The 23,856-nt window shown below is 32.8% G+C and overlaps 2 protein-coding genes across 3 annotated transcripts in view; one reads left to right on the forward strand and one right to left on the reverse strand.

Annotated features, from left to right (window-relative positions):
- Positions 1–15,147, reverse strand: part of LOC129233180 (zinc finger FYVE domain-containing protein 1-like) — a 45,120-nt gene extending 29,973 nt beyond the window's left edge. The window contains exons 1-3 of one of the 2 annotated variants that reach the window (XM_054867254.1): positions 14,313–15,147; positions 8,214–8,492; positions 24–246 (exon numbers count right to left, since the gene is read on the reverse strand). In XM_054867254.1, coding sequence (XP_054723229.1) covers positions 24–246; positions 8,214–8,492; positions 14,313–14,951 — 1,141 coding nt within the window. In that variant the 5' untranslated portion in view covers positions 14,952–15,147. The remainder of the gene's footprint in view (positions 1–23; positions 247–8,213; positions 8,493–14,312) is intronic. The other variant, XM_054867249.1, reaches the window with a different exon arrangement.
- A 374-nt stretch (positions 15,148–15,521) lies between these two features.
- The window catches only part of LOC129233199 (ELMO domain-containing protein 3-like), a 30,422-nt gene continuing 22,087 nt past the window's right edge, over positions 15,522–23,856 (forward strand). The window contains 3 exon segments of the mRNA XM_054867263.1: positions 15,522–15,657; positions 16,000–16,114; positions 22,219–22,273. Coding sequence (XP_054723238.1) covers positions 16,034–16,114; positions 22,219–22,273 — 136 coding nt within the window. The 5' untranslated portion in view covers positions 15,522–15,657; positions 16,000–16,033.

A 23,856-nucleotide genomic window follows, 5' to 3' on the forward strand; every position in this document is an offset into this window, starting at 1 on the left:
AAAAAGAGCAAAATAAATATTACTTTTTGAAAGTACTTCTGTATGCTGGGTTTCATGAAAGATGATCACAGCAGGACCTAATATAGATAAGGGGCCATCCACATTACATCTAGTACAAGCTTCTTCAAGTTCTTGAGAAAAATGTCTTGTGTATGCAGACGATGCATCCCCAAGAAATGAGAACATATCATTGTGAAGGCGTTCAGCCCGTGTTCTATAAACTACTATGTCGGATATTGCCAATATCTAAAAATGAAAAAGCACTATTATCCAAAGAAAAAAATAGTCTATTACAAAATATTTTTTTGAATAGAAAATATGATAAACACACAGGGAACCTTCAAACCAAGTTAAATCAGCACATTTTAAAGAATTTTAATAAGTTTGTTAAGAACACAAATGCATTATGTTACATAAATCAGCTTTTACAATTACCAAAAGTGTATTAAGTCTAGTATGGTAACATACTGCTTGAGGTAAATTTTTGTGACTCGCCTGTTATATACCTTGCTATTTATTTAATTTATTTAATGCTATTTATTATATCCTTGCTATTTATTTATTTTAAATGCAGTATTTTGTAAATTGTTAGGTTACCACTTGCTTATATTCTACTTCTATTGCATATTGTCAATCTGTTTATTACGAAAAAAACCCACTACCTCTATTCTTTTTTGTGCTCTGCATTACTCGCAATTGAGAAAAAGTTGTAATGAGAAAACCGCAGTTTATTTTTTCTTTTAAACCTTAAAAAATGCTTGAAACAAAGTCGGAACAAAACTGTGAAACGATACAATCAAGTACTAAAATGTCAGAGACTGGAAAGAGCAAATGCCTTAAATAATTTTAATGGTTCTAGAGTCCTTCAAAATAATTAGATAAGTCTGAAACTCCTAAGCAAAATGAGCTTCAATTTTATTCCTTAACAAGAGTATAAATGTGATTTGTTCAAATGGGCAGTATGTTACTCTCTTGTTACCTATTTCTGAAGTTGTACACCATATTATATTTAATTCATTGTTGTATTTGTCAGTAGGTTGGAGGAGCATCAAAAACTTTGCACTGAAAGTCGATGTGAGCAAGTAACAATGCATTATCTTTTCTTCCCTGCTGCTCTCATTGTCTATTACACTAATTGATTTGTAGATAAAAAAACTATTTTTACTGTGTATTAACTTAAATTTCAAAAGAGTATTACTGCAAAAAAGTTTTGTTTGTCTATTTTTTCCTGATATTTTTGTAGTTCCAATTATACCTTATAAGGTTTCAAAATGCAGAACTTCACATCTATTTTTCCAAGTTTCCTCTGGAAAGAACCCCTGGATCTCATAATACTTGACACTTTCCAGGGGTCTGTCCAGGATTTTTCACAGGGTCCGTTTTTTGTGAAAAATCAAATAATTTTGTGAAAAATGAATTAATTTTGTGAAAAAGCAAAAAATTTCGCAAAAAAAAAAAAAATTTTTTTTTTTTTTTTTTTTTGTCAAAACGAAATTTTCGAATTTAGAGATGGCACAAACTGCATCAATTAAACTTAAAGTTGAGCGTTTTCCTCTACGTCGAGAAAATCATTCTGAATTTTTTTTCTGACATTTGGCAAGGGTGGGGGGCATCGCTCTTTCAAGTATCAATATTAACTACCATTCTACATTATGTTGAATTATACTTGATATATTTCTGTACAGTACTTAAAATAATTGTAACAAAAATATAAATAAATAAAATAAAATTAAGAATAGGGTTCAGCATTCAACTTTTTGACCGAAGACACTCTTAAAAAGCACAGAATTTCGTTTAAAATTTATAAATTCCGTGATTTTAACAAAAATAAAAAGATATTTCAATTGTTTACTTCTTAACAAAGCGTAATAATCATCAAAAATTCGAAAAATCTGATTCCCATAGCGGATGCAAAGAGGTCGCAATTCTCAAAGTGAAGGCATCAAAAGTATAAAAACGGCTTGTAAAAGAAATATTTTTGATAAAATTATTTTAAAATTGCTTTTCAGAGTCCTATGATAAACATATCATTAATATCTGTGGACACAGTTGACCCAAAAAATAAAATAAACCATCTATTCAGCATTTTAATTTTTGACTCATAACAGAAAGTGGAATTTTGCTTTAAAAACTTGAAATGGGAGTTCTAACAGAAATAAAGAGACTTTTCATTTATTTGAATCCTAATAAAGCGAAGTTAGCTTGAAAAAAGAACAAAATATGATTCTCATATCGGATGTTAAAAGATTGCATTTTTTAAAATGTAGACATCTAAAGAAAAAAAAAACGGTAATTAAAAGAGTTTATTTAAAGTTAATCATCCTTGTTAGCATCAAAAAATCAAAACCCATATAATTTTCTCCCAAAATAACAATTAAACATCGCACCACAACGTAAAAACGCAAATATTGACAAGCTGGCAAAATGATGAGAATATTTTCTAATCAAGTCATTATAAAGGTTCAACGCCAGACGCTAAGTGGTGATAATTTTGAAGTTGGTAACCCTATCTGAAGCGATCATATTTTTTCCTCACCCTTACTATCCCTTTGCAGTTCTAAGTTCATTTCGCAGATATATATTATTATTGTTCATTAAATCATGAGCGGAGAAAAGTGCTTACCAATGCCTTTTCAGAAAAGTTTACAACACCGCTGCTAATTAGCTGTGATAAAACAAACAACCATTATATTTATTTGGCAGTAGCAATTATTTATCGCTTGCAGGAGTATCCCAAGAGTGCTGATTTTTTTTTTTTTTTCAAAATTAGCCGATTTTGTTTAAGCTGATCCCTCTAATTTGACTTTAAAAAAGGTTCCAAAAATTATCGGTTTATACACAGAAATATGCGTTATTTTGCTTTCAGATCTGCTCTTGCAATAAACAATTTGTGACAGATCCGATCTTGTTTATCAGAATTTTGTGAAGGGTCCGTTTTGTTTGATCGGGATTTTGTGATAGGTCCGTTTTGGTTGATCGGATTTTTGTGAAGAGTCCGTTAACGGACCCAAATATCCTCTGGCCAGACCCCTGCCTTCAGAGACCACCCACACCTACCAATTGCTCGGTTTATCGGTTTTAAATGCTCAGATAAATCTGAGCAAGTGGGTCTCTGAGGAACTTTATTTAAATACATAAAAAATTACATTATTATCTGTTACAATTTTGATTTGCTCTTGACAAAAATTTTGGTAATTTAACATCAATATATGTAATCAAGTAAACAAAACCAATGCATAAAAGCTTTACAATGATACAATAAAACATAAACGACACTCGAGAGTTGTTGCTTTACAGAAGATAATGTGTTAAAGTGCAGAAAAAAATTAATTGAAATGATATTAACTATTGAAAATAGAAAAAATATGTGTATTAGTCAACCCTTGAAACATGAAGCCTTCATTAGCCAAGAGACTGAAAATAGAGTTAAGATGTTGCGGGTATGATGTTGTGAAAAGGTGATTAATATGTTTTTATTAAGTGAAAGACTATGATTACGTCTGATACGCAAATGCGATGTTAGTGGACAGAAGAAAATGTAATGTTCCGGAGAACCTAATTCCCCACAAGAGCAATTAGCAGAATCAGAAAGGTTATCGTATTTTCCTGTATATAATCCAGAGATTATCTGTTAAAAAAGTGTAAAATTAATGAGGTGCAGATTATACATTGCCGCAGATAATCTGTGCATTTTTTTCTCAACACCAACGCTTTGAACCTCAATATTTCCAGCAGGATTCTTCATTAAAGATCTTGAACCCTGCCTGTATGTTGGTTATTTTACATAGCTTGAATGTTCTTAAGCAATTCAGGCTACGTAAAATAAACGACATACAGTAAAAAACGAAGTCTTCTGAATAAAAAAACTTCATTTTTTTGCATAGTATTATCTGTGGATTATACGAAAGTTTTCTTTCTCTCCAGGTCGATTTTAGGACCCGCTGATAATATACAGGAAAATACAGTAAATTTGTGAAGATATTGTCGGAATGTTCCATGGCCAGAAAGGAAAATTGTCTCAAACCTACTTTTAATGCGGGGAGAATTTGAAGCCTTTACGTCTAGTATTCGCTTTATTCTACCTAAATTGCCAGTCATCTAATGTTTGTATTTTAATGTATGAAATTAGTGAAGAATTTGGAAGAGGAATAGATGAAGAAGGAAATTGCGGGTCATCAGCTGCAATTATTGTAAGCGATTAGCCAGATCGTTGCCGACGTCCCCAGAATGCCCTTTTACCCAATGAATTGAGACAGAAGAATTACCTAATAATGACTGTTGGATATCAGAAACTGTTTTATTCCATTAAAGAGGATTTTTAATTGCTAAGAGAGAAGACTAACTATCTGAAAAAATTTGAATGGAATCAGCATTAAGTGAATTCGAGAATTTTAATGCTTGATGAATACTATTATTGGGATGAAGACGGATACTCCAAGACAATGAAAGAATTTCACCCTCAAAATAAGCATATGCTGAATCAGTGGAAGTGCGAGAACTATCTGTGTATAAGCGATGAAATGAAAGATTTGCAGGAAGTTTCAAAATCTGAAGGTGAATAAGTAGTTTCATCTAGAATAATCTTTGCTGATTTTATTCCTATTTTCCAAATCCATACTTTTTCCATTGTGATTAGGACTATTGCGCGACAGATAATTCTCAGAAAGACGGCAATTTTTGTGTAAGTTTCCTAAAAATGGGCCAATTAAATCATTAGCATTCTGTGACTCCAGGACCTCTATCACTTGGTCCAATGAAGTAATTGACGAGAAGCTAGTATTTCTAAGATTATACCTCTTTGTTGGAGTATCCATAATTTTAGCTTTGCCATTCACTTTACCCAAAGATTGAGGTACTGATTCAATATCTGAAATAACATGCCCTGAATCAAGAGGAGTTTTGACATGATTACTTTCATTCTTTATTAGCACTAGTTATTATAAATCTAGTACTAATTGTGTTATTCACTGGTTAAGCCTAACAGCAATTAGCACTGTTATTTATTATTATTATTTTTGAAATATTGTAGTAAAATTGTTGGGGCAATCTTTTATCAAAGTTAACAACACTCCTTTTTGATGATGTTTCCAGATTTCCCTTGGGTTGTCCAGTAATTCTTCGTATCTCCAAGAAGCTTCAGTTCAGGCTCCCTTTGATGTTATTTGTTTGATGATTTGCCCAAAATAGATGATAATATGGACTCTTTGATGCTCCTATACTAATGAAAACGAAAATGCTATGTCATTTTCGTATTGATAAATTAGCAAAAGTCTAGAACTTGAATTGGTTGATTGAGCTGGGCATATGAACACTCAAATTGAAGCTCTAATTAAGCACTTTAAGAGGAAAAAAGAACTAGCTCTCTAGTTGGACTATTTTCGACTTTATGATAAAATGAAGTCTGAGCATTACATGGAGTGTCCTGCATATACGAATTCAAAATGACGTATCCATCCCATAACATTGAGGACCTTCTACACCCCAATCAAAGGGGAGCCTTGCATCACTTTCTTGATACCAATCCTGCTGTTAAGTTCAATCCAAAAAGGATCCTCAGCAGGAAAACATTAAAAAACAGACAAGAAAGTAAAGCATGGCCTTATGTCATTAGTGTTAAGAGGCAACACATAGTAAACACATGCAAAAAAGAAGAACAAAAAATTAAACATGACCTTTCTCGCTACCGACAGAAAAATTGTCAAGACAATAAAAGAGGTCACATACACTGCTCGACATTGAAAATGCAACACCAAGAAGGAGTAGTCAGAAAGTGATGAAATTTGGAAAAAAGACAGAGACAGCAAGGAATAATAAATGATCTTAATTTCAAAATGATAGGCAAAATACAAAGCGAGAACGGCGTCGGCTCAGTACGATGTAGGACCACCGTGGACAGCGATACACAAAGAAACACGTCTAGGCATAGAGTCAATAAGGGTGCGGATGGTGTCCAGAGGGATGGCTCTCCATTCCCTTTCAAACATTTGCCACAGTTTATCTTCTGAAAGAGGCAGGGACAGAGTCTGCAAACGGCATCCAATCACATCCCGCACATGTTCGATTCGCGACAGGTCAGGAGAATATGGTGGCCAGGGAAGCATCTGTGTGCCTTGGAGAGCATGTTGGCAGATGCGAGCACTGTGTGGTCGAGCATTATCCTGCTGAAAAATTACATTAGGTAGCCCTTGAAGGTAAGGGATTGCCACCGGCCGCAGCACATTATCCAAGTATCATAGGGCAGTCATAGTGCCCTGAATACGAACTAGAGGTGATATGGAATTGTACACAATTGCGCCCCAAACCATTATGCCACATTGTCATGCTGTGGGATGTTCCACAGTTGCTGCTGGATTAGATCCGTCTCCACGTCAACGCCATACACGTATGTGGCGACTATCACTGGATAAACAGAAGCGGGATTCATCAGAGAACACGACATTTCGCCATTCTGTCATCCATGTCACTCTAGTCCGGCACCATACTAAATGTTGCTGTCTATGTTGTGGGGTCAATGGCAGTCTTGTTAGCGGATGCCACGATTGCAGACCACGTGCGATCAAACGATGGGAAATGGTTCTGGTTGACAAGTGAACATTCAGGGTATCTTGCACCTGCTGCAGAATAGAGGAACAAGAGACTTGTGGGTCTGCTACAACTTGTCGGTGGATGCATTGATCCACACGTTCTGACGTCACTCTGGCTGCCCCTGTACCCAGGGTTGGCAAGCTTTTGCCGGGGGCGGAAAAAACCACGGTTTTTACCGCCCGGCAAAAATAGGTTTTTACCAGTTTTTGCCAAAGTGGCAAAAATAGATTTTGTGTTAACAACTTACGACAGTTTTATTTCCTTTTATATAAAAGTAAAAGCATGAAAAGATTTTGATAAAAGGCTTTGCCATTTTCTGTAGAGTGAGCTAGTATTATTAAAAAAAAGAGTGAATATAGAATGCACATATTGATCAGCTTTTTTTTCTTCTTTTTAAATTCTTCTCTTGGCTAACTATTTTCCCAGTAAGTGAGAAAAAATGCATTATTTCTTTAGTGAGGAAAAGTTGATATTTTTCTATATTCAAGTAAATATTCTGTTATTAATTAAATACCTTAAAATCTTAGTGGGATCAAAAAAAAAAAAGAGATTAATGAAATATATGTATATATAAGTATATATATATATATATATATATACATATATATATATATATATATATATATATATATATATATATATATATATATAATTAGAATTCAATCTTTTTATTAATTTACTAAGCTTAAGTAAACATTCTTTGTTTTAGCATTGAAGGAATTGGCTCATTCTGAAAAAATTATTTTAGCAAACATTTAAAATCTTAAGTTTTGCAATCCCAACATTTGTTTTTTCTTTATTTATTTTTCACCTTATAAATTAGAAGTAACAAGGAGAGACATAACTAAAATATTAAAGTGCATTATTTATATTATATCGTCACTATTTCTTGATTAACACTATAATGCTACTTTATTTACAATTAGGTTTTTGCCGTTTTTTCCATGGTTTTTTCCACTGTCCCGGCAAAAATACCTTTTTGCCGGCAAAAAACCCAACCCTGCCTGCACCCCTCAATATTGCCACATTTTGTTATTCAAACCATCTTCGCCACAGCCGATGCACCGTGCTCGCATCCATGTGGGTATCAGCTGAGATTTGACGTACGGCCCAACCTTCCCTTCTCAGTCCGATCACCATACCCTTCGTAAAATCGTCTATCTGCTGGAAGTGTCTTCGTTGACGGCGGCCTGGCATTCTCTCGTGTTACACGTATCCTCCAAGACAAAAACAAAATTTCTTCGATAATTCTCCCGTCAGAAATAATGACAGGAATATTTCCCATTCTGCAAGTTCCTTCCCTTATATCTTACTTCACGTGCGCCGGAGAGCTGCGCATTTCACATCATTTACATAACTCAGTAATGTACATTTACTCTAAAATTTGCATAAATTTCTGAACACTCCTTCTTGGTGTTGCATTTTTAAGGTTGAGCAGTGTATTTGAAATAGCTTATTGTCCCGTCATGTTTAACTGACCTATGCTTGTAAAAAAAAATCTACAAATCAAATCTTTCTTACAACTTTAGACATACATTTAGTTTGATTACAAATATTTAAATGAATTATTCTCAATTTTTCAGTTTAATATATAAATCAAGCAAAAGTTATAAAAAACATGCAATTACTTTTAATAACATTCTAGCTCTTTTGTTCGGATTTGATGCTTGACCTAAAAATCCTTCAGTATCTATAGCAATGATTTCCATTGTTGGGCAGTATGCTGCCCATACACCAACAGTACAAGAATCTTGAGCAGCAGAAGTTGGGAATATTTCTTTGCCTTCAAAAAAAGTATGATTGAGAGTATAGGATTTGCCATCACCGGTATTACCGAATATAGAAACAACTTTCAAACATTTATTCCCACAACCTAGTTTTTCAAGAAATTCTTCAGTATCATTCACCTATAAATAAAAAGAAACATTTAAACAGATTAAAAAAAACTAATAACATTTGTTTATCAAACAATGTAGCATAAATTTGTAGTTCATTTTATTTACACTACGATTCCGCCACTAGTTGGAGTCAATCATTTCAGTAACCTCCATATTTACAAAAGCTTCATTTCTAGCAACCTAATATGAAAAGACAGCAACTTTGATTAGAACTAATTGTTGTTGACTCATTACTCGTGTCAAGCCACAGGCTAGACCTTGTCCATGAGCTCAAGAGTCTTCAAGAAATCGTACACCAGGAGAGGACTGGAATAGATGTCCTCTCTCTCCTCCACAATGTAAAAGATGATCCGAAGATGCCTGCACTAATTAACACTAAGTGCAAGTCACAAATTTTCTAGCCTAAGTGAAAGGAAAGGCACTTGATCTGCCCACTTGCTAGCCTACTGATCGTTTGGATGACTCGATCCGCATTTATGGAAAGGACATCACCTAGGGACTACCAAGTACCAAAGGTGAGTGTGAGAAGTCTTCCATAGTGACTACAACTATGGATAATAGTTATTAAAAACTAGAGATGCATTGAATACATCATATTTTTCCAAATACCGAATATTATAACTAACCAAAATATCATTTGAATAAAATTCCAACCAAATATTTGGCCGACTACCTTGTTTAAAAACAAATCTGTAATATTTGTATTTTACTTTATCTCAATTCAAAATGGTTTGTCTATTTGGTATCTTTTGTGAAAGGCAAAATGTATTTCCATTCAAAATCCTAAATTTATCAATATTGAATGTATAACTGATGTTAAAGTATACTTCAAAAATTAAAATGCTGGTAAATTTAATATGCAAGTATTTCCTTAATATGTAATGATAAATCAACTTTGTAATAATTAATGAAATGGTGATTATTTTTTCATCTACACTTTTTTTTAATTAGCAATTTATAAACTTTACACTTATGACATTACAGATTATATTCTGGTACTGTACTTAAATAAGTTTTGTGCACATTTTTTCTAAAAAAGGACAAGGTTGATCTATGAAAAAAGGTACTTTCAAATGAAAAATTTTATCCAATTTTTTTAACAGCCCCTTAAAATTCTTATTCCATTGAAAGTATGTTGGTAAAGCTTTAATAAAAATTTTAAATCTTAGCCCAGAGTAAATTCTATTTAGTTGAGGCAAAAAAAAAAAAAAAAAAAAAACTTCCATGAAACATTAAAAATTTTAAATTTAGCTGAAAATAATTTAGGTACCTATTCATCAGCTCTGTGGAGACTAATGCAAAAAAGTATGTCAGAACAAAATTCAGTTTCTGTCGAGGATACTATACATAAGATTGTTCATTTCAAAACCTTTGGGCTGCAAGCAAGGGGGCATATTTTTCTTTTGAAAACATGTTTCCCCATTTTAAAAATACACGTAATTATATAATCAACCACAATAACTACAGCTATACTTTATTCCTGAAAATTTGTTAGTTCATACTTTGAATAATGAATTAATAACTACACATAAGCCAAAAAAAAAGAAAAAAGGATTTCCACATCTTCCATAGACTTTGCATTAAATAAACAAAAACCAAGATTATACTCAAATTTCTTAATTCTGATAATGAAAATAGGAAAAGCAATTTTTTTTCTACAACATGTACTTTTTAGAATATTTATCTAGTTAAGCAATATTAAGTATGTAATATATAATAGCATATAGGTCAGGGCACAAAAAAACAAAATTTAAGATAATTATTAATGATGTTGGAGAGAGAAAGCTCAGTTTTGGGCATGGGAGCCCATGTGTGTGTGTGGGGGGGGGGGCAAACGGGGCCTCAAGCCCTCCCATCCCCCTAGAAATTAGAACTTCCTTGCTTTTAGTCTTTTTTCTTTGCAAAAATGTAAAATCATTTTTTCCCCTGCAATTAATGAATAAGTTATTAGAAATGTCAAATTTTAATAACCGTTTTGTACATTACAGTTTATTAAAAACACTAAAATACAACTTGATAGAAAAATTTAAAGCAAGATGAATATGTAAAGGGGGGGGGCGGCATTTTGAAGTTTTGCCCCACCTCGGAAACTTCCTAGATCCGGCACTGAGGGGAGAGGTGGTTCAGGGAAATTTCAAAAATTATTTTGAAATTGGAAGTCCTTAAATTTTTTTAATGATGGGGATAAGGTTGCACTTTGCTGCGATTTTTCTGAAATTGGAAACATTAGTGCCTTGATTCAAGGTCAAGTGAGGTCACTGTGACCTTTAAAAAATTACCTAATTCAACAAATTTATCTGATGTATCAGTAAATTTGGAGACATAATTGCAATATTGATTGCAATTTTTAAATGACCAAATGTGCCTTCTCACTAGATGTTCTTGTGTGTACATACCCATTATTTTTTTGTTGGGCAAATTGAGAACTTTCACATTTTTAAAAATTTAAGTTTGGGGTGCGCCTGATTTGAAGTCCTATAAATAAGCTAGTGTAGGTTTCTTTGTGGAAATTAGGGTAAAGGATGATGTTCGGGACCTCTTCTCTGAATTATTTCAGAATCAAAGTTAAAAAAACACACTTCTAACAAGGCTACCTTTGGTAATGTAAAATGAAGGAATTAAGTTCAGGGACACCCTACTTTTCCCTTCTTTGCTACTACCCTATTCTTCTCCTAAACACATTTGACAGCTTAGTTTTCATTGTGAAACTTCCAATATCTAGCTTATTTGTAGCTGTTTGAAGTACAAGTGTTCATAGCCCCAGAAAAAATACTGCAGGTATACTAACGTGTTACTTTGGAAATATAATCTGAATACTCTTATGTCATTTATTCAAAGGTTTAAAATAATAATTTAAAAAAAAATCACACTTCTTAGTTTAACATAGTGAAGACAATTTTTTTTTTAAATATTTTCTTAGGAGAGGCAAAAAATCTCCCAGAGCAGTTGGAGCATTCCCTGGCCTATCTTCTGCCGAGGTATAAAAACCAATAAAGTGAACAGATGCAGCTCATTCATACTACATAATTAACTACTACAGTGTTATTGTTAAAGTACAGCCAAATGCACACAATAACTGGATGTCATTTATTTCAAAATTAAAGACTTACTCAGAGAAACCATGATCTGTTGAATGGGCTATGTGCATAGGCGGATTTACGGGGGTGCCAGGGGGTGCGCCGCACCCCCAAAATTTTTGGTTGGGTTTTGAAAAAAGGTCAGTTTAGTATATTTCACTCAGAAATGCAGTTGGGGGAAAAAAAATTCATAGCTGCTATACTAATAAATTTACTTTGAATCCAGTGTATCACCACACGTCGCTAGTGCAAGAACAAACATAACTGTGCTCATATTAAGAATTAAAGTAATTTTATCCATTTGGGAAAAAAAAACCCTAATAAATAATTTCATGCAAATAAAGAAATTTCTCAAACAATTTATTGTTCAGTGCTGTGTTATTATATAGAATAATTGCATGTTCTGTAATTGGGTATTTATTTGTATATCAATACCAATTCTTCTATTTTAAAACAAAAATAACTAATAAAGTCCAAAAAAATAAAAATAAAAAAAACATGGGCTATTGAAAGAAACTTTATCAATAAAATCTACGCCGAAATCAACCGAAAACCAACATTTTTAAGTTAAATGGGGGGGGGGGGGGTTAAGGGTTGAAGGAGGACTCCCGAACATTTTGCTGCAGTGGTGCATCCAGGGGGGAGGGAGCACAAGACTGGTGACCCTCCCCACAAAATGCTGAGTATATGTTTTTAAAAAAATATTCTTTATTGTTGAAGAGAAGAAAAGATCTCCATTTTGGGGAAAACGCAGTTATTTTACGAAAAAAAAGAATGTTGGGAAAAAAATCTTAATTTCTTTCAAAAAGAAATATTGACATTTAAATTTTTCAAAAGCTTCAGATTATTGGCGGCGAATTTGTGTGCGTCCAATTCGCTCATTCCTCTTTCTTTCATATCTCCCCCCTCCCTTTTTTTCATTTTTTCTATTTCGTTTTCATTTTTTCTATTAGTACTCAAAATTTTTCTTCTCCAAATCCCTTTCTCCCAGCCAAAGTTATTACAGAGTACCTCAAATTTTGTTTCTTGGGCTTCACTTTCGCAAAATTTCAAAGGAAGATCTTCTAATCACCTAAATACATCGAAAATCGTTTAAAATTGCGTTTTTGGAGCATCAGTTTTGAAAAACTGCAGTATCCCTAACGTTACCAAATACGGTCTTACATTCATGTGTAAGACCGTAATTTTGGAAAATATTCGAACAAGGGTCTCCAACCACCTTTCTCTAATATCATCAAAGAGTTGATATTTTGGTTTTGAAAACTACTATTTCAAAAATATTTAAGTGGGAGAATCCTTTTTTTTTAATACTATGGAGTATTGCAGAAGAAATTCATTTTTTTAGACTTCAATTTCGAAAATTTTCCAGGGGAGAGCTCCAGAACACCCGGTCCGGTAACAGCATCAAAAATTGTCCTCCGTAGTATTTTTGAAACTTCAATTATGAAAAGTTAAAGAGGTAGCGTGGGGGAGGGGAGGGGGTTACGTATTTCTATCTGCTTTTCAAAAAATCGATTGGAGACAGTCTATGAGTCTCATTCCTAACCCAAACTATAAATATGGACTATAATCACATTTTTATAAGACTAAAATTTCTAAAAATAGCCTTGGAGCCACCCGTATCTTTCTTGCCCCTAAAATATCACCAAGAATTGTAAAACTGCGTTTTCAAAACTACTATTTCAAATTTTTTTCTGGGGCGTGAATCCCATTCCAAACCAGTAGCTGGATTCACCCATTGCCTTCTAATATCGACTTTCGTTTAAGACTTTTTCTGCAGTTTGAAATGTTAAGAATTGCTCATCTCCTAATCTTACTAAATATGGTTTATATCGCGTTTTTTAGATTTAAAAGTGTGTCCCGCCCTAAAAATTATTTTCTAATTTCGTCACTGCCTTTGTTATTCCGGGAATACCCCCCCTCCCCCGATCCCTGTTATTGTTGCACCCCCAAATATTTCGGCTTAAATCCGCCTATGGGGCTATGTGATGTGATCTGGTTCTCCTACTCATACCCTCAGCATCATAATGCTGCCAGGTCCAAGTCTCAGACAGTTGACTGTCTGATCAGGGCTGATGAAAAGAAATGTCAGCCAAGTCAAAATCTACGGGCATGGCTCGGAACCAAAGCACAAAATATTTTGCAAGTTTTAGGCAGAGAGGGGGAGGGCAGTGACCAAACTGACAAGGGGACTGCCTGCCTTGGCTCTCTGCAGCTCTGGCTGTAATTAGAATCTGCATGTAGCTTTCACAATGCTATAAAGTTAGGTTCTCTCCCCCCCCCCAACAATAGACATTTAATTCCAATGGCTGTAAAGTATTTTCAGGTGTCATATGACAACTAGATTAAAATTCTTGTTTATAACAGCAGCAAGCTTGCTCGACAGGGGAAGACTACTGTTCACAGAACTCTCCCCAATGCAAATACAGACTTCATACATGACGTCATTTGCATTGTTTGTGCTTCAAGTGGCATAAAAACATAACTGGGAGGTGGAGGTGTGAGAACCATTAAATTTTAAAAAGCAGGAATCAGGAAAATTTTAAAACAATGAAATAATAATGTTTCTAATTTTTTAACCTAACAAAAATGTATGATCACCTTCGAACTTAAAAGTTAGCAGAAAAGCTTGAATTTTAACCTCTAGTCATGCAAAAGACTTCTAGTTGACTTTTAATGACTAGAAAACTTAAAGACTGATTATTACTTTCAAAAGCATTTTAAACATAATTAATAGCAAGTTATACTCTACCTGCAACAATTCCTTGTCATCTATTAAAAGAAAGCTCTTAGAATTTTGTAAATTTCTCTGATTATTGTTATAGCCATATTTAGACTCTATCTCATGCTCTGGAAATAAATCAGGTAATGCATCATTGCAAGTTGAATTCAAGGACATCATGTCATTTAATGCAAGCATATCTTCGAGTTCAACATCGAAACGGTCATCATTAAAATGTGGTAAAATATCATCTGGAATGTCCTCACAAGAAAGAAATTCTTCTGCTTGGGAGTTGAATTTTATTCGGGAATGATTCTGTTTGCCTGAAGAATGTTTTATGTGATCACATACGAGGCAAAAATTGCGATTACACACAGTACACGTCAAATCAGCAAAGTTTTGATCTTCACAATCCCCTTCACATAAATCTTCGGTAGGAGGTCCAATAATTAATTGTCTATCATGCAAATTTAAACGGAAATCTTCATGCAATAAAACTTCACACTCTTGACACTGTCGAGAACCACAAGATTTACAATCATAAATAGCGTATGGTTTTTTCCCTCGGCATGCTAAACGCTCTTCACAGATAGTCTTGGAGCTCCTAACTTTCAGAGCTTTGAATTTTATCTGAAAACGCGAATTTGTAGCCACTGATTTCGCAGACATCAATACACTGTTGCGTCATTCCATCGATTGGGCAAAAAAAATAATGATACTGATACCGAAAACTGAGAATCCGAAACTAGGGCATATAAAAAGTTTTGAAGTTATTTAAGAGATGAAGGTCACAAAGTTCTTGCTTCTTGCATAACATTTACCATAAAAAAAGCAGAAAAGATTCTCTCCTAAGATTTAATTTTACTTTCCTCATACAAAACATAATTAATTTTGTGTTTTCTTCATTATATCGATTTCATATTTAAAAAATTCATCGATTCAAGTATTTATATATTTTGTAATTGCATGACTCATCATCCACTTAAAAATATGTAATAATATCTAGATAACCAACAAAATCAGAAAAAAGTTTTTTCGCTGCCTGTAAAACAGTTATTTGAAGCTTAAATGACATTCAGGAAGCTTTTCCTCTATGAGTAAAAAACATATACTTTATAAATGCTACTAGGCTCTGCAACCGTGTTTGTTCAAGTTTGTTTACAAATATGTTGCTTTTGTGTTGCCATGGGTGCAATGGGATTTGGTAAATATAACAGGGTTGGTGGATAATGGTTCGGTTATGAGTACTTTTATAATTTGAAACTTTGAATATGTAATTGGTTTTATTTACAGTATTTATACAGTAGTAGATAGTAGTGTTGATGCCCAGTTAAATCAAGAAATATTTGCTCTGTAATTTAATAGTTGCATACAGGTGTAAATAAATACTTTTATGCATATAATCTGCAGTGGGAAGGTAAAGCGCAGTATCAACAGAAATGAGGTTTGCGATATTTAAGAAACGCGTTTTGAATTCCATGCTAATAACAGAAGGGAAATGTTGGACCTTCTCGATTTTTAGTACTTTATTTGGAGCGGAAACCAAATGAGCAAGTGTACAATAAAGCTCTACAATAGATTACTAAAATACAAAAAGAAGTGAGAGAAATTTGCGGATACTGCATTTTACCTTCCTACGGCACCGTATGCATATAAATGATCTAATTGTTTTTTAATATGATCTATAAAATTCTAAGGAAATATTTTTTTCTTGCAGTATAAAGTGATGGCAAGAAATTAGCTAATTTGGTATGGCTAAACATTTTAAACGAGAGTCATGTTTAGATGCAATTGAAGAAACAGAGGAGCGAGTGGATTACCTTAAGGAAAAGGTAAATAGTGTTATTATTTCTAATAATTTTTTTTCGTATTAAATTTAAAGTTTATTATATTACTTTCACTAATGGCTTTATAGTTTATTGCTATATATATATATATATATATATATATATATATATATATATATATATATATATATATATATATGTAGTTTTGTTCCATATAACAGGTAATTTTTTATTATGGTTCAAATTAGTGAAGGCTATTTTCATGCGTGACTTACACTCAGGGGCGGATACAGGCTTTCATTTTAGGGGGGGGGGGGAGGGTTATGTTCAAGAATATAGTCTTACATACGACAATTTTCTTGAATTTTGGTGTCAACAAAAAACACAAAATTGGCCCTCAGTTAGTTGAAAACTTAACTAATTTTAACTACTATAAATTAAATACTAATAATTTAATAATTAATTAATAATAATTTAATACATTTAAATGACCTGGTTGAGTTGTATTAAAACCTGTTTTAGACCAGTATATGCACCAAACAACACAATAAATAAATTTGATGAAAATCTAATAAAAATTAAATGTTTTATGAATATGATGAATTTAGATATTGGTCAAAATTAAATATCAGCATAACATTCGACGAATGACACACATCCATCTTTGATTATAACTTTGAATGATACATGACACATCCATCTTGTATGCAAAAAAATACTATTAAAACTTCTTAATATAATAGTAAAAAATTCGGCGAAAATCTTCTTTAAAATTAAATATTTTAAGAATATAGATCAGACACTGTTGAATACTCATCCCGATTCTTTTCAATTGTAGAAAAATCAGAGGTGAATGAAGACATTGCAGCCTCTAAGTCTGATACAAGAACTCCGGATTTGTTTCCATCGGTTTTGGGTTCTTCAGTTTTTTTTAAACTTATAAGAAAAGTTGAAAAAGACAACAATGTTTTGTCACCCGTTCGATTTGGAAACTCTTCTCCTGCACTCTCTCAAAATAAGTTTTAAAGCGTGTTTTTAAGCTACCTTGGACAGAGGCGTAGCTAGACCCGACTTTCGGGGGGGGGGGGGGGGGGTAATTCTTTTATATGTATATATATATATATATATATATATGTATGTGTGTGTGTGTGTGTAATTTTTTTTAGTATTAAAAAAATAAGAGGGAGGTGAATGTTACATACTTTGGAATGGGGTGCCTCAATTCCAATATTTATGTCAAACAAAACAAAAGCAAAGATTTTTTTTTCCAATGTTCTGGAAAATTAAACTTTTTTTTTCTTTACCCTAGATTTAATTTAAAGTGAAATTTTCTAGCGACGTCTTGTCAAAAACAGTCGATTCAAATCAGGGGGAAATCACATATCTGATGAGCGTGTTTCGTTCATTTCAGTGTGACTGCTTAATTTAGAGGCTAACACACATCTACAAAAGCTGGCATCCCTGAAAGCTAATACATACTTCCATTTCCTCCTGTAAACTGGATGTTTGACTTTCAATCTCATCGGTGGTCAGACTATAAAGACTATTTTTATCAACTTGGTTTGCATGAAATAAAATAAAAAAAGACTTCTTGAATTATAACCCGCAAAAAATGGAATTGCTTTTCATATCATTATATTTATATGTTGCTTTTTATGTATTTACATTTATGCTAATTCTAAAGCAGTTAATAAAATTTGAATAAAAAAAGTTAGGGGAGAAATATAGGCGGTATAAAGTTATTCGCTCAAATGCATACCATCTGTTCTCCTCTCAAGTCTTTATTTTTAATTTTATTAGCTACTTTAGAATTTACATAAATATCTATTTGAGAGAGCAACAGCAATTTTCGAGTATTATAAACAGAAGTCTTTTTTATTTTCTAATTTTTAATGCGAACCAAGCTAACAGAAATAATCTAGATTCATTTCGTTTTTAAATATTTTATTCATATAATGCTATGCAGTTTTTCTTTTGAATTAAAATAAAATTACCTTCAGAAGGGTCCGATGGGACTTAATGCTGCTTTACAAATTGTACTTTGTTTTCTTCAGACGACATTAACTTTCTCTTTTTAGAGCAATCCTTTTCATCATTTTTATTTTTTTCTTTGGGTTTAAAAAAGCTTTTTATCGATTTTTCTCGCTTCATTATGCAACAAACTTTCACTTAGAATGTACTATTTTAAACAGACTGTACGTTTCTAAAAGAATACGCAGTAAATACTGGCTGAAAAATCAATGTGATTGCAATGGATACTCTGGTTAGCAAAGGTCGTTTTGACTATGACCTATGACACACACGAGACCAGACCAACCAAAACCTCTATCATCTCGCATTCCGGTTATGCTATCATTTTCGGATTCGAAGCCCAATGAAAAAAACATTTTCTTCAACTAAAACAGAGGAATTGTCTTCAAGAGCTGAGGAGGCAGTGGAAAAAAGGGAGAAATGCGTTCCACAAAGAGGCTTTCCAGGAAGATTAACCAAAGGACAGTCGTTTCGCGCACTTTCTTGGAAGAAGAGTAAAGGGGTTAAATTCACAGGTTTGACATGTAAGATGAACATTTCAAGTTCATGGTTAAATGTCATTCAAGTTAAAAGCCATTTCGCTCTGTTATCTGGATTAGTACTGGTCTTAGGTTGCTTTCTTTCTTAAAATTGTGATTCCTTAGAAAACCGAAATGATAGGAGTGGAAAGAAAGTATAAGTTTTTTTTATCAAGTGATGAAAAAAGGAAAACCGTAGAATACTGGCCAAGTTAGATTTGCAGCAATTGCTAACCTCAAGAGGATAAATAATGAATCCAAAAAAAAAAAAAAAATCGGTAACCAAAAAGCAATAAAAGACTTTTTCTTGAAAAAGATATGCTTAAAGTTTCTTTTACTGTCAAAATGATCCCTATAGTCCGCAATAAAGCACTTAATGATGTAATAATAGAATAAATACCTAACAAAACTAATAAAGAGGAATTTTAATCAAGAGCCATATTGTCTTTAGTATCGATTTCAAATTTTCGCCATCATATTTCAAATTTCTATAAAAAGTTTCTTAAAGCCCCCGTATCTCAAAACCTCTTTATCTCGATTTTTTTCTTTAATGTGAAATTCGAAATATACAGATTCAACTGTATGCAATATTTCCACTGCGCGGCTCATAAAATTAAACATATTGAACATGAACAATTTGCAGAATCTATGAGAAAGAAAGGCTGCATATCTCATTTCTAAAGCGAAGTGTCAAATTTCACTCAATTATCAAGAAATTGTCATAGCATAGAGAGGCGTCTTTATGCTTGAGGGTCACACATGGAGCAGATTTTCAATGGCATGGGGGGGGGGGAAGCAAAGTGAATTTTTGACCTTTGTTACTCAGAAAAAAGTCATTTTGATTTATTTTCTTTTTCTTCTTTTTTTTCTTTCTCTTCTCTCTTCCTTTTCTCTCTTTTTTTTTTGGAGACTAATGTTTTGGGGAGGGGGGGGGAGGTTGTCCCCCCCTCCCCCTTAGCTACACCCTTGACCTTGGAGGTGTAAAATGAAGGGTAAGTCTCGAGGACCTCTCTTCCTTCCGCATTCGTGGTTAAGTCCCTATCTTCTTTTATTAAATTATTGATACAATTGTTGTGGAAAAACCACACCGTCCCACTTCCCCCAGTATTTCTTTTCTAAGACCATTTTAGTTCTTTGGTTTTTTTTTACAGTAAAATTTTCAATTTCCAAGTTTGTATTTCTTTGAAATTAAAGTGTTTGTGATTCGTTAAAATACTCTTTTAACATTTTGGACTGATGTGGTACTTTTCAGCGACACCTTAGGTCTTCTTCTCCCAACTTTATTTTATTTTAAATCTCATACCTCCAGCTAGAATCTCTTGGTAAAGTTTTGGTTTACTTTTGTTTTATACATTCAAACACTTCATTACAATATTTGAAATCTAGCTTACTGCATTTTAACTTTTTCCTAATTAAAACATGCTTCGGTGGAAATTATTTATCTATTCCTTTATTGTATTAAATTGAAACTTGTCATGACTTGTACATGACATGAAACTTGTACTATGTACTGAATACTTTTGATCGTTGAAAAAAACGTTTGTAATTTGTCAGAATGTCTCAAAAAATTTCAGCTGCCTTCAGTAGGTAAATTAAAATAAAGAACCGCGGATGTTCTTAAATAATATTCAAAGGTTTGATTGTTTAATATTCAAGGGTTGCATTTTGTTTTAAATTTTTGCTGAAAAAATACTTTTTGTTGTTGGAAATCCATTTGGTATTTTATTACTACGATTTTTTTTTTAATACTGAGAAGGTTTTCTTTCTTTCTTTCTTTTTTTTTTTTTTTTTTGGTTTATCACTAAATTGAAATTGGCAGCCTCCCTTCCCTGGTGACGGCCCTTCCTTTACGTGTTCATTGTCCCCTACAGATTATCATAACAGGCATCTGTTAGGGCCTTAGAAGGTCCTGGACATAAATGCAACAAAGTTTTCTTATCGGCCGATGAATTTACAGACACACAGTTAAACTTCTTATTCCTCACAGCATGAGTTTGTATTCTTTTCTTTTTTTTCAATTTCATAACCATTACTTTTCTTGCAGCAATTTTCCTATAAGCCGTTTATAATATACCACATTATTATGATATTTTTGGGGATATTTAAATAGTTTTTTTAAAAAGGAGGAAAAGAAAAGAAAAATCTTTTTTTTTTCTTTTCTTTTTTTTTTTCTACTATTCAATGGAAAGATTCAATGCTGCCCAAACAGAGGCAGCCCACCGGGCATTTGCCCGGCTGCCCAGCGGTCCCATCCGCCACTGATGACATCAGTAATTAAACTCATTAAAACGATCGGTAATGTTTTGAAAAGTTCAAAAAGTAATCTGTAATAACTTAAGAATATTTGTAGTAGTAGTCCTAAAATACTTGGGTTGTACTTTTAGAAGTAAACTTTTTTTTTTATAATGGTGAAAGTAAAATTCCAACTTTGAGCATGTTTGCCAAATATCGTTTGTTTAAGAAGAAATAAAAAAAAAGTTAAAATGCTGAGCTTCATTTGAAAAATTAGCAAAAGGTTCTTCATAAGAAAACCAGACAGAATTTTATTACATTGGGTATGCAATGTGTGACTGATTTCCACTTTTTGTATTTATTTGTATTATTTGGATAGTTATACATCCATACACAAACCTTTTATCTTAAATTAATTTTAAAACAAAAAGATGTGGATGAAAAGGATGCAAAAATCTATTGTAAATTAGTTGTTCAAGTGTATATACTTAATTAAAAATGATTTATTATCAGGCCCGTATCCAGATTTTCATAAAGGGAGGGGTTTTAATCTTACCAGTTGGGGAGGGGGAGAATTCAACCCCCTTACAGCTTTTAGTTTTACGACAAATTGCCGCTCCCAGTATGGCGTTTATTCACATGTAAGGACTGCTGTATTCTTGAAGAATACCTCTAGCTGTACAAGTTACCAAAGTATTCCTTCGTTTCACAGATTCGCTCTAATCAAACTTTGCTTGCTTCTTTTTAATTAAATCTGTTTACTATGTAGTATATTGCAATGAGTATTAAAAACTCTTCACAAATTCTTTTATAATGTAGAATGTATATCAGGTTATTATGTTCTGAAATAATGCTTAATAAACTAAACAAGAAAGAGCCCTTTGCAGATGCAAATTACATAGCCAAGCACAATCACTAATGCATCTTCATAGATGTAACATATGCGAAATTTACCATAAGCTCCTTACAATAAGCAATATTCTTTCTTTGCATTGGTAGATCATTCAGCGGTTCGTCCGCCATACTTTTTCTGAAATATTACATCAATTTGTAAGGCTTTAGCAGTTGTAAATCGCAAAAAACATCAGAGAGAAAATTAAAACAAAATAAAAACGCTGAACGCAAACTTTCTCATTAAAGTAAATTTAAGTCAAATATACATTTTCTTCATTTGCTTATTTTTTCCCCAAGAGAGGGGTTTAACCCCTAAAACCCTCCCCTTGGACACGGCGCTGTTTATTATTATGTTATTTATTTTAGTATTTGGTTTTATTTTTATTTAATTATCTTTTTTAAAGAAAAATCATACTAAGTAAAATATTTTAAACAATAAATGTAAATATCTGTAGTCATGTTTTTAAGTTTCAGAATGAAAATTTGGACATCAAAAAGCCTGCAATCTTCAAGCACAAAGAAACCGTTGGTAAGTCTTACTTACATAGTCATAGGGGCCAATATGTAAAATTTTAAGGGGGGAGAGCTCAGATACTTCCCCCATGGTTTAGCAGGATATTTTCCTCATGGAAACAGTTTTCAATACAGATTAGAATGATTAAAATTTGAAATTTTTAATTACTTATTCATTAATGGCCGGGGAAAAAATATTTTTTCATTTTTGCAAAGAAAAAAGCCCTAAAAGCAAATTAGTTTTCATTTCCACATAGTCCACATGCCCCCCTCATATGGGCCCCTATGCAAATAGTTAAGATTTTTTACTGAATCTGAGAAAGTTACACCTTTATTGTCAACTAATTCAGGCTTTTTAACGTTTTGCACTTTCTATAACTTATAAAATGAGTCTTTGCTCTAAAAGTGTAATTTGCTTCTTTGCACAAAATAGTTACTAATTAGCAACTTTCAGCTCTATGACTACATATTCACATATAGCAAAAGGAGTAGCATTTCTACTTCAAACTCTTTATGATTTTTATTGTATTGCTTTAGTGTATTGCATTGCCCGGCTTTGCACGGTCTGCCTCGAAAATAAAAGTTTTGTCAAGTGACACATGTTCAACAATCAGGCTTCAATTAGAGGAAAAAAAAATCATCAAAAGTTCTCGAAAAAATTAAACGCAAGCCTCCATTAATACAATTAGAATCCTAAAAAAATTGAAAGAAGATAAATCGCCAAATAATAATCAAAACGGGAAATTTTTATCTCAAAACAAAATTTTATTTAGTCACAGCCAAGGAAAAAAAAATGGCAACCTGCTGAATGCTAATTTACAATGAGATCGCGCAAAGAATAGTTTTTCAATTTAAAAATTCTTTTTCATTACGCTTTACAGTGCTTTTTACTTTTTTCCCGGTGATTTTACAGCCATTTTTTTTTTTTTTTTGGAATTCCAAGCAAATGATGGGTGTTTTTCTCTATGGGTGTTTTTTGCTGGCTTTCAAATTTGACCTGAATCAAAGAAATTGGATAGGGTCTGGTGGGGGAAAGTAGTCAATGGGGTAAAGTGGTCATTCGTCAAATAAATGACTATAGATTGGAAATAAATGTTCGAATGAATGTGAAAATTTTATTATCGAATAGGGCTGTGAGAAACTACATTTTGAGTACAAAATTTTACAACTGGCAAAATTTTATTTGGTAAAGAAAAAATATTTTGTGTGAATATGAAAAGTTTTCAAATCTAAATACCTCTTTTAACTTCCTTCGGAAATTTTGTTTGTAAGAATTATGAACAGATTGACTGCATAGGAAGCTTCCTACATGTCTCAAAAACTCTTACCCATTAGCAGTTAGGTGAATATATTTTAGATAATTTTTTAGAACAATTTAAGTAAGATGAGATGAAGTGGTCATAATATTAGGCTTAACAAGTATTGTTCTTCTAATGTCACTTTATCACTAAGTATAAGGCAGATATAATTTAAATATTAATTTCACTTAATATGTATTGTTTTTGCAGTAAATGGGGTTAAATATACGAGTATATGCGTGTGCATATGCATGTATACTCGTGTAAGCACGTATACAGACGTATTCACATAAATGCACCA

The sequence above is a fragment of the Uloborus diversus genome, chromosome 1, assembly GCF_026930045.1.
Source record: "Uloborus diversus isolate 005 chromosome 1, Udiv.v.3.1, whole genome shotgun sequence".
Taxonomy (NCBI): Eukaryota; Metazoa; Arthropoda; class Arachnida; order Araneae; family Uloboridae; genus Uloborus; species Uloborus diversus.